The sequence below is a fragment of the Simochromis diagramma genome, unplaced genomic scaffold, assembly GCF_900408965.1.
Source record: "Simochromis diagramma unplaced genomic scaffold, fSimDia1.1 OVJJ01000131.1, whole genome shotgun sequence".
Classification (NCBI taxonomy): domain Eukaryota; kingdom Metazoa; phylum Chordata; class Actinopteri; order Cichliformes; family Cichlidae; genus Simochromis; species Simochromis diagramma.
Window position 1 is genome coordinate 1,088,875 of NW_024387200.1, and position 16,245 is coordinate 1,105,119.

At 37.9% G+C, this 16,245-nt stretch overlaps 1 protein-coding gene across 1 annotated transcript; it reads left to right on the plus strand.

Moving 5' to 3' along the window:
• Positions 1–6,869: 6,869 nt before the first annotated feature.
• LOC120745613 (peptidyl-prolyl cis-trans isomerase C) lies at positions 6,870–15,134 on the plus strand. Its single transcript, XM_040050627.1, has 6 exons — positions 6,870–7,183; positions 9,025–9,138; positions 10,584–10,677; positions 10,788–10,855; positions 10,973–11,089; positions 13,555–15,134. The coding sequence occupies exons 1-6, from the start codon at positions 7,079–7,081 to the stop codon at positions 13,681–13,683; spliced, it is 627 nt and encodes a 208-aa protein (XP_039906561.1). The 5' UTR covers positions 6,870–7,078; the 3' UTR covers positions 13,684–15,134.
• Positions 15,135–16,245: the final 1,111 nt, after the last annotated feature.

The window sequence follows — 16,245 nt, forward strand, 5'->3', positions numbered from 1 at the left end:
TTCTTGTCAGTTATTTTTCATTCATCCACCGAAGAACTTTCAACAATCTAAAATCTTGTTTTTCTGATATTTATTTTTATTTCTGATCTTATAGGTGGTCATTCTGCCAGTTCAAATCGCTCAGCTTTCATCCACTGTGTGCCTGTGTAATGTATGTATGTGTGTATGTGTATGTATGTGCGTGTGTGTGCGCACGTGTGTACCAGTGAAGATAAGACAGATTACAGCCGAGCTCATTGTGTTTTGGGTCTGACTTGTTATCCATGACCCCAAGCTTTCCCACCCGTCTGCTTCACAAACACGCACGCACACACACCTACACCTACACACACATAAAGCATACAGTATGTGTGTGTACATCAGTCATTGTAAGCTGCTGTGGATAAGAACAGCTAAGAATCAGCTAAATGCCTGAAAATGTAAATGTGTGTGTGTGTGTGTGTGTGTGTGTCAGTATGAGTGTGTGTTGTTATGACTGGCGTCGCCCTGACAGGACCCATTTGTCATCCTCGAGACCTCTGGTGGATTGATAACGAACAAAAACACAAACATAAGCGTCTGAAAATGAACTCTTGTCGGCTTAAAGCGACTTTTTCAGCATGGAGGAATGTGGAGCGGCAACAGCCCATCTGATTGGCTGAAGCACAAGTTCAGGGTCGACAGCAGCCCGCAGGAAAGCACAGGGTTGGTAGTTCAAATCTAGGGTCTTCTTACATGTAATTTTTCACCTCCAAGGAGGTAGGTTCTTATTGTTAGGAGATTGTTTTTTTTTAACATGGACTCAAAAAGGCAATTTTAATCACAACATCAGTCAAAATGTCCTTGTATGGTTGGTTGTTCAATTTGATGAAAAAGGAATATTTTTTTAACAGTGAAGGAAGCCAGCAGCACTGCAGCCCAATCCCACTTCTTTACTTCCTTTTTCAGTGATTTGTGTGTCTTGTTCTAAGGAATTAGCTGTTAGTCACTGCTGAAGAGTCAAATCGCTGGCATGACACTTCCTTTTAGATCTAAGGCTTTTCTTTTTTTTGCATCCAAATGAACAATACCGATGAATTTTTAGTGCTGAGTTTTAATAAAACGAAGAAATCCATAAAGCTGGGAAAAAACAACCTGAGCATTATTGTTTACATTTCAGTGACTTTTTAGACTTCCTGCTCCTGGCAAAAACTATACAACTATACTAGTGAACAAAAAATATTTGGTGCATTTTACATTTTGAGTTTAACTGCAGGCCAAAAATGTCATGATTGAACTTATTAATAGTTAATATTAGTTTTACACTTACAGATTAATTTGTTCAATGTTAATAAACTACATTTTACAATGCTAGCACTTGTCTCAGATTTGTTTTTATTTTATACAACAATAACAATGCACAAATATATAAAATTAAAACTCCACATTCCTATTGGAGAATTACAACACCTCATAGTTGCATAGGCGAGAAATTCTTTTCATTCAGTTTTCATTCTTATCTATATAAAAGTAAATAACTGCAGCCACAAAACAACGTCAGCTGAGTTCTTCAGTCTATGAGCTGAACTTCCTTTGCTACACTGAGCAGGAAATTGCGCCCTCTACCAAATATGTTTATTTTGGTCCTAGCTTACTTCGCCACTAAATAATTGTCTGGGACAAAAAGAGCCCAGTGTGAGGAAAACTAAGCCCCAAATGCACCGTTAAAGACGCCAGAGATGATCTGAAAGTTCACTTTACTATTTTTTTCTCATGTTTCTTATGTTCTGTTATGAATTATTGTAAGAATTTGTAATTTATCATAACATTTTACATTTAAATGCTGGCTTCCTCTTCACTGTGCTCGCTGTGTACAATAGTCAAAAAGCTACACTTTGTGCATTTGTTCATCATAGTTTTTTGCCCTCTTGTGTGTACAGACTGTTGACTGACAATATATTGTTTTAACTTGTTCATAAACATTACCCATGATAAGATAGTGGAGGTATTTCAATGTGAGATCAGAAGATTGCACATAAATAACACACCGCTTCTGTCATGTTTTGGTTGTTATACTGAGGTCGTTTGTGGTGTTAAATGAGAAAAACGTTTAAAAAAACCCCACACAAAATAATGGTAAATGTGAATATTATTCCTACTAACACTTGTTATTGTCATTGTCAACTGTTTAATTTCAGCTTTGAAAATGAATTTTTAGCATTTATTTTCATCCAGTTATGATATTGTAACACCATTCACTGGAACAAATTCATAATATTTAATATAAAGGTCTTTTTTAACATCAGCATGACTCCCACTTTAAGCTGAACTGAAGCTGTGGTGTTTGTTTTTATCATTACAAATGTAACATTGAAGCAAATGTTCCCTAACCAGCAGATATAAATGATGAATTCATGGTGCTTTTTATTCTAAATGTACATTTCTTATATTTCTTCTCCATCACCAGCATTTTTAGTTCATAGTTTTGATTCGTCTCCATAATGCCGCGGGGTATTTTCCATTCCAGACAGAATGCATAAAGAAAGAAAAGAAAAGGGGGGAAAACAGAGCAGGAGTAGAATTAGGTGTTTTCATCCATTGATTAATGACTTTCTAAAGCAAAGCACATCGAAAGGAGCCGGACGATCAATAAATTAACTGCCCAAATTCATCATTTTCTACAACAAAAGCTAATTATTTAGACGGCTGCAGGAAAGGAAAAAACACAATATAAACAAGAGTTCATTTAGCAAAGCTGTGTATTCCTGCATCTGAGAACATTGCAGGAATGCAAGAGGAGTTTCATTTTCAACAGCATGGACGCAGTTTAACTTAAGATTACAATTATTTAAAAAACATGCAAACTCAGATATGGCTGTACAATAACTGCGCAGTAATGTATATTAAAGGATAAAAGATAAGTGTAAATAGAACCGATACAAATGAGTGGCAGCAGACCTCGGACGAGAATCATCCTATGAATGTAGCCATCCATGGAAAACATGAAAACTGTCCACTGCAGTTACCTCCTTTGATTCTCATGCTGTACTTTTGATTGTTGATGTATTTTATTTATTTATGTATTTATTTTTTGATTTGTTGTTTTCTCCTTGGCACACGGGTACATCTTAGGCCCCTGAGGGTTCTTATCTATATCAGAAGTTCTGACATCATCTTGTTACCTAGCAACCACCTAGCAATGAGCTAAAATGGCCCATTTTCTGCATTTATTCAGCTATAACCTCATAAAAGCAGTGTATCATTTTTATTTCTTAACAATAACATCTAATTTTTAAAATTTCTCTCAGTGTGATTAAGTATATCAGTTTGCCAACAGCACAAACAGGCCAAGCAGGGGCATGCACGAGTGTTTTTGAAAAAAAAGATTGCTTACAATGAGATGCTTGAACTTAATGAAGTGAATAAGAGTCTTCTCGTGTATACGGTACAGTCCCTGATACCAGTGAATATAACTTACACCACTGATATGTTGTTATAATGGCATAACTACATGCAATAATATATATTGTCTTTAAATATAAAGTTGCTTCCAGAGAGCAGACTTCATGGTAAAAATGGCCACATGAGGACATCCTCATATAGATTTTACACAATATTTTATCTACTGTGTTACTAACGAGGTTTCCTGAAGTGATGGAGTCATCAGCCTGAATTCTCTATGTAGACACGTAATCACATTTATGACCACAAGAGGTCTCTTCTCAAGGAAGATAAAAACACTTTTAGTTTTTAGTTTGTTTGTTTTTTTAAGAGTTTTTGAGCTTCTGTTCCTCCTGTTGAAGGTGAGCTCAGTTGTCACTCCTTTTGCTCTTCCAGCACAGTTTTTAACCCCATCAGGATCGGACACAGTGTCACCCATGTCGACTTACATGCTGTTCGTTATGTGCATGCACATTATGCATGCAAGCAAGGTTGGAAATCCCTTTGTGTAGGCTCTACGCAGGCAAAAAGACCAGTCGTACCATAAATTCTACATTTGCCCCTCCTGAAAACTGAACTCAATGCAGAACTGCCTTAAACATGTTTCTTTCTAATGGACAGCAGGTGAAGATCCTTCTGGTAACAGAAACTCCAAGAGAAAACCCAAATATTCACTTGACTTATGACCTCAATAAAGATTCTTCTGTTTATAAACCACCAAGAGGGAAGAATGTTTCTTTGAAAATGTGTTTAATTAGATCTATGCATGTTACACATGGGTTCATAAAATAGTTATATTTATTTCAGATTTGATGTATTTGGGTTAAAACTGTGTTAATTTAGTTCAAGCTGTAAAACAGCTGCAGGAATTCAGCTGAAATAAAAACTATTTTATTGAACAACCTAATTTATAAAAATAGCACCAAATGACAGTATGAAAGGTCAACATAGCTTTTGATTCTGAAAGTGACGCCAACACTAAAATGGCTAGCAGGGGCCAACATGGCTTTTTAGCAGTTGTATCATTTTTATGGGAAACGTGGCCTCAGGTTTCTTTCTCTGTGAAGAAAATGTGTCAATTTTCTAATTTATGGTCATTATTAGAATCAGAAAGGAGAATTATTGAGGTTATGCTAATTGGCTACACATTGACTTACTTCCCATTAGTCAGCAAACATGGGGTGTCCTTGGTTTCATAGTCAGCTTCACACCTCACACGTGAAGTCTAGTTTGATCATCCTATATTGCCTATGAGTACTAATATGAAAGACTACAGCACAATGCAAAATGAAGGTCCCAAACTGCTGCCAGGAACACCTAGTAGTTTAAAAAACAAAACAAAACAGTGTTTTAATAGAAACACTATTAATAGAGGGGATTTTTTGTGCCCCGGGCTGGTATGGAAGTACTTGTGATGCACACTGTCCCAAAAGGATTTTCCCACTGTTGAATTATTCCCAAGAAAATTGACCTCAGGTTTTGCTTTACAAGTAAAACGTCAATCCATCAATCCAACAAGTTTTCAAGTATCAGACAATTATTTCAGTTGACTTAGTTTCACTTAAAGGAAGTCAGAGTATGACTAATACTCAAGCTCTATGGGTTCCATTTCAACTGCCTTTACACAACCCATCAGTGACAGAGAGAAATCAGACAAAATGATCAACCAATCAAATCTTGATTTGTTGATAAAAACGATCATCTAATTTACTTGTAATTAATATGGCTACGAATCACTCTTGTGGCCATTAAAGTCTGGAGATGTTTACAGGGTTCGCTTCCACTATTGGTTGATTGAAGCCTTACTGGTTTAAATGCATGGGGCCAATTAGTACACAAGTGGTGTTAATTCAATTAAAATGTTTGTAGTTACGCTGTGCAACACACACACACATGCATAAATACATGACTAGGCTGCTGTGACCTTGGTATAAACCCACATGTAAACCCACAGGTTTAAAGCGGTGTCACTTTCATTTACATAGGAGCATGTTGTTAAGGTCCTGCTTTGACATTCAATTAAAACGTTTACATTTCTGCTTAATTAATTCGGCGGACGGCGGCAGGAAAAGACGAATGGACGGGCTGCTTTGACAGGAGGCCGATAACCGTGTGTGTTTGTGTGTGTGTGTCCCTGCTGTGGTGTTAAGGTCACGGCAGGCTGACTATTATAATTCATCTCTATAGACATGTATTCAGCGGGGACTTATATTCTCTTTTTCAGCTTTATTTCCTGCAGCTGAAGCCAAGCCCAAGCAGACCTGAGGTGTTTTTAATGCAGTAAAGTATTTTAAAGATAAAATACTCTGCTGTATGGACTTCATTATCCTTCATTTAGTGTTAAAAACGAGCCACTGCACCTTATAGATCACTGCATGCTGGAAAATGCAACTCTTTGTCAATTAGTCAAGAAAAATATAATCCTCTGAGCTACAGAATCTTTTTTCCCTGTTTTGAGGTATTATTATTCTCATTGGAAAATAGTAGCTTGTGTCTTTAGATTTTTTTATTCTGTATATTAGACAATCTTACAGAAACATATATAATTCATCTATTCTTTAACATACTTAAAGAGCCCTGCATAATTTCCATAAAACTTTTATTATTAATGACACACATAGCAAAGTGAACTTAAGTGAGAAATAAGATGCTCACTATAATATGTGCTATATGTCATGTGTCTGCACTGTATACATGATTATCATAGAAATGGACATGCCAATGTCACCTGTGTCAAATTTATGGTGCATCCAGATATACGTTATAGCTAGTTGGATAACTACCTCCTGTGTTGGCTTTTATGGTATCTGACGAAGAAATCAAAGGGATACTGCACCCTAACATATTAGCACTAATTACTTACAAGGTAACTTTGCACTTACGTTTACCCCGCTTTGTTGTTTAGTTTACTTTAAATGGGACCAACAGTTACAATTTGAACATATTTTTGTATTGAAGAAAGGTTTGAAACTAGCGACTGACACCACAAACTCATCGTGAAAGTGTTTTCTGAAGTCACAGGTGGGAAAGGCTGGCAGTGGAAGAAAACTCATCTCCTGTTGGTCAACAGAAAGAATACATGTTTACATTGCCTTCACTACTTCACTACTCAAACACAGATGCTTCATCCATCTTTTATATACAGTCTATCACTAATATAAGCACAGATTTTTATTACACATGGCAAAATACAATCCTGACAAGATAACATTTTTGCTGTTTTGAAATCTGTGTAACAACCCAGTGGAGGATTTGACTATAAACCACATGTACACTGACAAACAACTTTCCGATCACAAGTCATTAGGCAGTATGCATACTCTGCATTATCCTCCTTCATGACACTATATCATCATAAACTATAATCATCAAAATTGGGTTTAATGTTTTATTCAACATTAAACCTCTTTCTCAAGTCGTAACATTTATTTTTCTCTGCTATTCTTGTTTCCTCTTCAGTCTCGTCTTTTCCTTTCACTCTGTCTGCTCTCCTCTCCCTCTCAGTAGGCAGGTCTTTGGTCCAGACTCAGCCCACAGGGGGGAGTGGTCTTATGATGTAGCCGGGTTATGAGCGCCGTTCCCCGGCCAGCCTTCCAGCTGTGACTTGCTGTGACTGCCTCTTTATCCTCTCGCCCTTTCGGCGGTTCTCGCAGCAGGGGCCTGTCTCCGCTAATCAAAGATGGAGCTCCGGACGAGCCTCCCCGCTCTCCTCTTCCTCTCTGCCGTCGTCCTGCAGTCGGTGTCCGGCGCAGTTTCACGGACAGGACCGAAAGTCACAGAGAAGGTGGGTGCAGATATTTTGCCGCATTTATTTGCATTAATCCAAAACCGCGTAGGCTTCTTTTCCGCGTGCTCGATCCGCATCTTCTCGTGGGTTCACGGCGATCCAGCAGAAGTGCTGTGCTACAGGAAGGGCACGCGCGCACAGGTCACCCGGAGTGCGAGGGGAGACGTGTCCGGTAACGATAGGAGGCCAAGGCTTCTGTCTCCGTGATTCTTCGAGAATATGTGGGACACACACACACACACAGCTGTATACGTGTCCATTGAGATTAACTTAATGCGCAATGCGTTTGTCCGCAGGCGAACACACGCGCACACTCTTAGATAAATGTGTGACCTCCTTACTCTGAGGCTGTAATAAACATGCACAGACCCTGAAAAGACATGAGCCACCCAACATCTGCAAAAGCCATCTGTTAAACTCACACTCGGTTATTCAGCCACATTCCTGCTTTTACTTTGAAATTCATTTAAACATGGAGCTCGTGCATGAAAGTGTATAAAGAAAAAGCACCAGTGATTTTCAATAAAATTACCCGTATATCACCCGGCATGCCTTTGGCTATTTTTTTTTGACTGCAGGATTATTCTCTTTTTTTGCATTTACAGTTGCATCTACATGCATCAGATTTCTTACATGAGGAACATTTGGTGTCTAAGTGTCTTTAGCTTTTGTGGCACCATGTTGGTATTGGCTAACCTCTCAAAAAAGCTTGATATACTTGGGTTGAGGCCTGTTGACATCTTGCACAGATACAGACCATCAGACAGGCAGCACTTCTTTTCTTTATTTGGTTTCTTCTCAGTTTTCACCCTTGTTAACCTCTTTAGTGTCAATTGTAACCTTTGATGTTAAATACTCTTTCAATTCTCACCATACACTAGGTGTGCCAAGGAGTGGATTTTTTATTATTATTATCATTATTATTATTATTATTATTATCATTATTAAGATGGAAAAGCTGCATAAAACCCAGACCTGAACTTTTAGAACCATTTTGCAAACACTGTGTTAACATATGTGGAGCTCAAACCCTGATGTACTCTAAGGAGATGTTAAGGACCTTCTTTGAACAGCCATGAGATCCTGTCTTGACATTATAGCTGTTGTATTTCTTTTATACTGTGCTTAAAGGGTGCATAGCTCTAATTAAACCACACATTTCTGTGATATGATGTTCTAAAGTAGGAGCTCTGGTCAGTTTTTGGAGCCACAGAAACCTGATACTTAAATGCAACAGAGATGGCAGAGGGAAACTGACTCCCTATTACGGATGATACGGCCTCTGGTTGCAAAGGAAAAGTAGCACGCTTACATATAGACACAGAGGATGAGTGCTCAGTATAAACTCAGAGTTAAGTTTGCATAAGAGCATGGAAGTTTCTTTTGACTAAATTAATGTTGACAAGTTTTATCTGAACCTCTCCGGCTTATCAGATGGAGATGATTCCTTTGGCGTCATGTTTACAAGTGCTCCTACTATTTGCAACAGTGGGATGTACATGAATGATCTTCTAACTTCAGACTATAAAAAGTAAATGGGATTGTATAAGACTGCTAAATTCACATGGTATCTTGAACTCAGTCTCTTCAGGTGAATATGGCTTCTGGAAATGGGTTTATTTTAGGTAAGGTCATTATCTTGAAAGTGTGTACAAGAGGAATGGCACTGGATGACGACTTGCTTGGTTTTCTGTTTTCACAGAAGCTTAGTTCGTCATCACATGTCTAGAAAAGTACATGGCTGCAGTACATGTGTGAAATGATGGCCATTAGTGAGCTGATTGGATGACAATACGTTGTATGACGTTTTATTAAATGACAGCTGTTTTGTTTTCCAGGTATTTTTTGACATAACGGTGGGAGGTCATGAGGTGGGGCGGATCGTCATTGGTCTGTTTGGAGAGGTCGTCCCTCTAACAGTGAATAACTTTGTCGCACTGGCAACTGGAGAGGTAGGATGATGTTGGACAAATACACATTTCCACGCACACTGATGTGATTATGGTAGATATTCAGCAGCCACTTCAATTGATACACCTTGCTAGTACTGGGTTGGAACCTCTTTTGCCTTCAGAACAGCTTGAATCCCTTGTGGCAAAGATTCAACAAGGTACTGGAAACATTCCTCAGAGATCTTGGTTCATATTGCCATGACAGTTTCATCCTTGATTTGAGTTTCCCATTCCACCACATCCTAAAGGTGGTCTGTTGGACTGACATCTGGTGACCTTTGAGGGAATCCATTCTCATGCCCAAGAGAACAGTTTAAGATGATTTTAGCTTTCTACCCTGTTGGAAGCAGCCATCAGAAAATGAGTAGACTGTGGTCAGCAACAATATTCTGTGTTGTGGCTGTGGTGTTAAAGCAAGTGCTCAGTTTGTATTGGTGGGGGTGGGGTGGGGTGGGGGGCAAAGTATGCCAAGAAAATATTCCCCCACGCCATTAAACTGCCACCATCAACCTGAACTGTTGATACAAGGTACATCCAAATATTGTAGCAGAAACCAAGACTTATTTAAGCAGGCAATATTTTCCAACATTGGAAAAATACAATTGAATCCTGCATGGTCTTCTGCTGCTGTAGCCCATCTGCTTCAAGGTTCAGCAATCTGTAAATTCAGAGATACTCTTCTGCATACCTTGGTTAGCTATTCGAGTTACTGTTGCCTTTCCAGCAGCTTGAAGATGTCTGGCTATTCTCCTCTGACATCTGGCATCTAAAAGGCATTTTTGCCCAAAACTGATGCTCACTAGATATTTTCTCTTTAAACACTGGAAATGATTTGGCAGAAACAATCCAGTAGACCAAAATACTCCAGTACAACGCAAACAACCATGCCACATTCACTGAAAGCAGCTTTCTTCCTCATTCAGTTGCTCTGATGCTGGTTCGAACTTCAGCAGTCTCCATGCCTAAATGCACTGAGCTGCTGTCACGAGACTGGCAGATGAAATATGTGTGTTAGCAAGTATTCAACAGGTGTAGCTAATGAAATAATCAGTGAATGTACATAATCTTTACAAATGAATATGTCAAATACAACATGCATGTGAATAGACAAACAGATGAAAACACACACATAAAATTTAACGGTAGTGATGGCGATTAAATGTAGCCATCATCATAACCACAACATGTCAGTCAGGCCCCATAAAGGCCTCAGAAAGTTAGAAATTAGCGTTGACATTGTTTCCAAGGTTACTTGTACAACATGTTTATATTTTAAGTTCTATATAATGTTTGGGACATACAAATGTATCCACAGGTGGAAAAATCTAGTTTTCACATCGATCAATTTTTTTTTTTTTTTTTTTTTGCAGTTTCATAATTGTGTATCACTCTTGATGCACAGTGGTCTTTGTGTTGTAGCATTATGTTTTTACATGTCTCTACAGAAAGGTTATGGGTACAAAGGGACGAAGTTCCACAGAGTCATCAAGGATTTTATGATCCAAGGAGGAGATTTCACATCTGGTGATGGGACTGGAGGTGGGAATGAAAGACAAAGTTGTACCTACACATTAAATTTAAACCTTTTTCATTTTAGGAAAAAAAATCCACCAGAGCTTAACTGAATCTCCTTTTTTTTTTAAATCTAGGTCACAGCATTTATGGAACAACTTTTGCAGATGAGAACTTCAAACTGAAGCACCTTGGAGCAAGCTGGGTGAGCACACTCTCACCAGCAATTCATGTATTGGAGAATAAGGTAGTTGACTCAAACCTAAATATGACAAGTTATGACATGACGTAACAAAGAGTTGTGTGTGTAATTGTGTACTAGGTGAGCATGGCAAATGCTGGGCCAGACACCAATGGGTCCCAGTTCTTCATCCTAGCTTCCAAAGCTCCGTGGCTGGATGGGAAACATGTGGTTTTTGGCAAAGTCCTGGATGGGATGGTGGGTGGAACTTAAGATTTTTTTCCATTAATCTTTTTCTTACATCTGGTTGCAGGGGAGGAGAAGGTGTGGGTTTATTTGTGCAAATGTGTCCTGACTGTGAAATAATCTGTTAATCTGCCTCTGAGCAGAATCTCAAAAAACGTCAGAGATGCATAAAATGACCTCAGTGACAGCGGAGAACTAAAAACAACCCCAAGAGAAAATTAAAACAAAGCCAGAACAAATTAAGCATAAAATATATGAACAGAAATAGAGATGGGAAACTGTCAGATTGCCAACCAACCAATATTACATGCTGAAATGTTTTTCTTTTCTTTTTATGGTCGTCTTTGGACAACATTTTAGGTCCATCTAAGAGGGCACAGACTTTAATTTGTAATTGGCAAAAAAAAAAAGCCTAATAATAATTGAATGGGTGGAAAAAGGCAGAAGCAAGGTGTCGACTAACATCACCTGCGAAGAACCATGAGTAATTAGCAGTCCCATTCAAACATGTCAAAACATAAACAATTCAGCTGAATGAGCCATAAATGGAGATCAAAATAAGAATGACCAGCAAGATGAAAAATAACACTAAAGAGAAGCATTTGCATGTAATGCACAAAACTCCAAATTAATACAAATTGTACCTAAGAGACATTAAACAGCTGCATATTCTCACAAAACTGGACCCTCCTACTTAAAAGGAGAGCTGGGGTAGGCATTTTCCTGTCTGCTCAGAGGGCTCATAAAGTTCTGTTTCCTTCTCCCTTTTTTATTTATTTATTTATTTATTTATTTTTCTATTTTTAAAAAAGAGTACTGATGTTTGAATAATATTAGCTGAATACAGCTGGCATGGGAGGACTCTGGTTTTCAGGAAGCTCGAAGACTCTTCACTGAGAGCTAATGAGTTACTAAATGTACAAACTATTAAAGAAAGTAAGCTCACATTTGATTCTTTTAGTCCTTGTATTTGTTCTGAAAGGTCTGCCACAGGCCAACTAGTTTCTTGTATAGATTCAGGAACTCCACCCGTACAGGAAATAATCCAGGCTTGGGCTGCATTCAGCAGGAGCAAAACTTGGCAAAGCATTAAATCAAGTAGAAGATTTTAATCTTGAGGTACAAGGAAGCAACAAAAGAGATGAGCACAGGTATGCAAAGGCTATAGCTAGGGAAGGTCAGTATTAGCAATGTTCTGAGGTGTGGGGACTCAGCAGAGGGCAGGAAACTATTACTTAGGTTTCTAAAATTTACTGGGCTTTCTCTGAGAGTGTAGTAAAGTCAAAGTGCTGAGAAAATAATGAGTGTAATGTAACAAGGGACAGAATAAGATAAGTACTACACATGGAAGCGGAAAATATGTTTTAATTTGGCAGGTTTTGTTCATCATTATCAGACTGAATCTGTCCTGGGTAGAAGAAGGTAGGAAAGGAAGGACCTTTTCTAATCGTGCTGTAAAGGATTTCTGATTTTAGAGATATTGTGCAAATGGAAGAAAGAAGTCCTACTTGTTTGTTTAGTATGTGCATTGAAGGACATTTCCTGGTCAAAAATGACTCCAAGGTTCCTCACGGTAGTACTGGAGGCCAAGGTAATGCCTTTCGAAGTAAAAATAGGGTTAGATACCATATTTCTACGATCTTTAAGGCCGAGTACAATAACCTCAGTTTTATCCGAATTAAGAAGCATGAAGTTAGCGGCCATCCAGGTCTTTATGTCTTTAAAACATTCCTGCAGTTTAACTAATTGTGTGTGTTATGATCAAATTGGAGTATATTAGATAGATATGATTCAAACCACTGCAGCGCAGTACCTGTAATACCTACAGCCTGCTGTAATCACTGTAATAAAATATAATGGTCAGCACTGAGGTCCACTGTCAAAGGCCATAAGAAGATCATTTGTAACCTTCACTAAAGTTGTTTCTGTGATGAGCTCTGAAACCTGACTGAAACTCTTCAAATAAGCCATTCCTCTGCAGATGATCTGTTAGCTGTTTGACAACTACTCTTTCATAAAGTTTTGGGATAAAAGGAAGGTTGGCGATTGGCTGCACCAAAAACCTTCTAGTGATTGCTTTGATTCCTATCAGATTTCTGCATTTATCTGTAGTTTTCTATTTTTGGCTGCAAATACTTGCTAATTAATAGCATAAATGTGACAAAGTGTAAGAATATTTTCAGTTGTTTTAACCCCACAGCCAGTATGTTTAAAAATAAAAGTACTTTATTTCCAGTTTGGGTCGTACTCTCCATAGTTTTATTAAAGCTCCTGAGAATAGCAAGACATTGTTTGCAAGTCCATCACTTCAGTTTTAAGACCTGTGTGAATGGGACTTTAACGACTTGATCCGTTGTCACGTGTTTAGTGGAAATACTGCACTGCATGTTAAAGGTGACACCTAAAACAAACTGATGTGTGATTCACTGTCACTAAAATAAAGTATCTAACCTGCTTCTGTGGATCTCCTTTTGCAGGCTGTGGTTCACACCATTGAGCTTCAGGACACCAACGACAGGAACCTGCCATACACAGAGTGTGTGATCGTCAACAGTGGCAGGATCCCTGTTAAAGAGCCCTTCGTAGTGGAGGTGGAGGGCTGGTAAATGCCAATGGTGCAAGACTGTCTGTAGGAGAAATATATTAATATTTATATATTAATCATTAGTCCCACTGAAAGCGTGCCGCCTATTATTATTATTATTATTATTATTATTATTTATTTCTTTTTTATATTCCTTTCGTATGTTAACATGCTCTTTCTGGGGTGCTAGCATGTTGGGTACTTTTTAACACACTTATAACTAAAAAAGTCTGAAAATTTCACCAAGCAAGCTCATACAATGCTAACTGGGAACATATTAACTCACAAGCTAATGTTTACATGCTAACATACACCAGTGGCTAATGTTAACTAAGAGGTACTATACATGTTAAGTATTGTAATTCTTAACATGTATAGTAATAATGAGCTTGCTAATGCTACCTTGCTAGCATTTAGCAATTGTGGGTCAAGTAGTTAAAGTAGATCGTGACTTCTGATTGATTTCCATTGTATGCAGATGTAATAAAAATTGGAAATTTCTATTAAGTTATTAACAGAAATCGTTACAGTGGCTAAATAACAGGTGTTAACTTTCTGAGAAAACAGGAAAACCTTTCAAAATAAGGTGTTAAACCTGGATGCCAATGTACAGGTTCAAATATTAGTATTAGCATTGTACTAGTATTAATTAATTGGTATTAATATTAATATTAATTTGTCATTCTTAGACCATCAAATGGACGCTTTACATTTCCGAAATGACCCATTTCAAAGTCGTGGCAGGGAAAAGGAAAAACATATCAAAACCTCAAAACACAAAGTCTTTAACAGAGGAGTCGTGGCAGTGTGTGAGTCGATGTGTTCAGTATTTATCAGGTTCACTGTGGTACATGCTAATGGTTTTACACATTAGTATACTTCAATACTTTACGTGGATGATGCCAGTTAGTATCATCTAGTATTAGTAACAAATAATGAAGACACTGTATAATCTGCCATCAGAAACACTTACGTAGCATTTGTTGCCAAATCATTCTTTCTTTGCCGAATGCACTTCCTATGCATCTATTTGATAAATATCAGAATTTTAAAATCCGTTAACATGCATATGCAAAAAATATGTAGCACATGTCAAGTGCCAAATGTTTTGTTTTGTTTTTTTTAACATTGCATTACTGTAAACAGAGTTTGCATTGTGCTTGGGAATACATTATGCACCATATCATGTTTGCAGAAACTACAGCACAAACTGCACAGGATGAAATGGTTCAAAAATTGTGAAAATGAGTTGTGTACGGACGCTTTTCAGTGACGTTGGTGAACTGTCACAGTTCTTTTGTAATGACCCCAAAACTGTCATGGTAACATACTGTAGAACATATTCTTGTGCCACTGCAGCTAATACAACATTTAAACCTCTTTAAGAAACTTTTTTTTTCCTTTATTTCAGCAACAATAAAGGAAAGTGCCAATGAGTATGTTTTCTACAATAAAAATGTTATTGCAAAACAACCAGAACTAGTCTTTATATTTGTTACTTCTTGTGTCTCTAGCTTTTCACCATTCACCTACCATCAGCCATCAGCTGATCCTAATTCAGGTAGCTGTACTGATGAATTCTGTGTCATATCAAGTGGAACAATTGAGAAGCCACTAAATTATAATAAAATTAACATTATAGCCACTACATTGTAAATCACATTTTGGGGGTTTTGTAAGCCCCTAACATAAATGACTGTTTAGGTGGTTTTTGACACATGCTACGAACACAACCCCAAAAATATACAACAATATACCACCTACAAGCAGTAAAAGCATAAAAGTCCCTTTTTAAAAACTGTAATTCGGATTAAATATGCTTATCTCATATGGATTCTGATGTGGTGAATTTTCATATGACAATGAAAATGGCTTATTGCTTGCTGCACAGATGTTGGTAAGAGCCCATTCAATCCACACATGCAAAGAGACTAACCATACATGCCCATATATTAAGTTGTGTAACAATGAGAAATGACACAGAAAAAGTATTGAACACATGGAAAGTCACGACACTAGCCAAAGTCTATCAGTAATTAGAAAGCAATCCTGCCACTTTGCATAAATTAATATCAGCTGCTTCAGTCCCAACTGATGGCCTATAAATAAGTGTCACACATAAAAACTGAGCTCAAGAACTTCACAGCCTTATTTTTGCAAAACACACTGATTGTGACTGACAATGATTACAGAAGATTTTCCAGTGAGAACTGTTGGTGCCATAATCCGGACGTGGAAAGACCATCATTTCACCATGAACCGGCCACGACCAGGTGCTTTTCACAACATTTCAAACAGAGTAGGGAAAATAATTACCAGAAGAGTTGTCCGAGAGCCAAAGGTCACTTGTGGAGAGCTACAGCAAGATCTGAAATCATCAGGTACAATTATTTCAAAGAAAACAATAGGGAATGCACAGCCCATAGCCTCTATGCACGCTCACCGTGCAAGACTCAATTGCTGAAGAAAAAGCATATTGAAGCATGTTTAAAGTGCATTTAGACAAGCCTGTAAAAACTGGGAGAATACAGTATATACACCATGTTTGGAGGTCAAAACCTTAAAAACATCATACCAAGAGTGA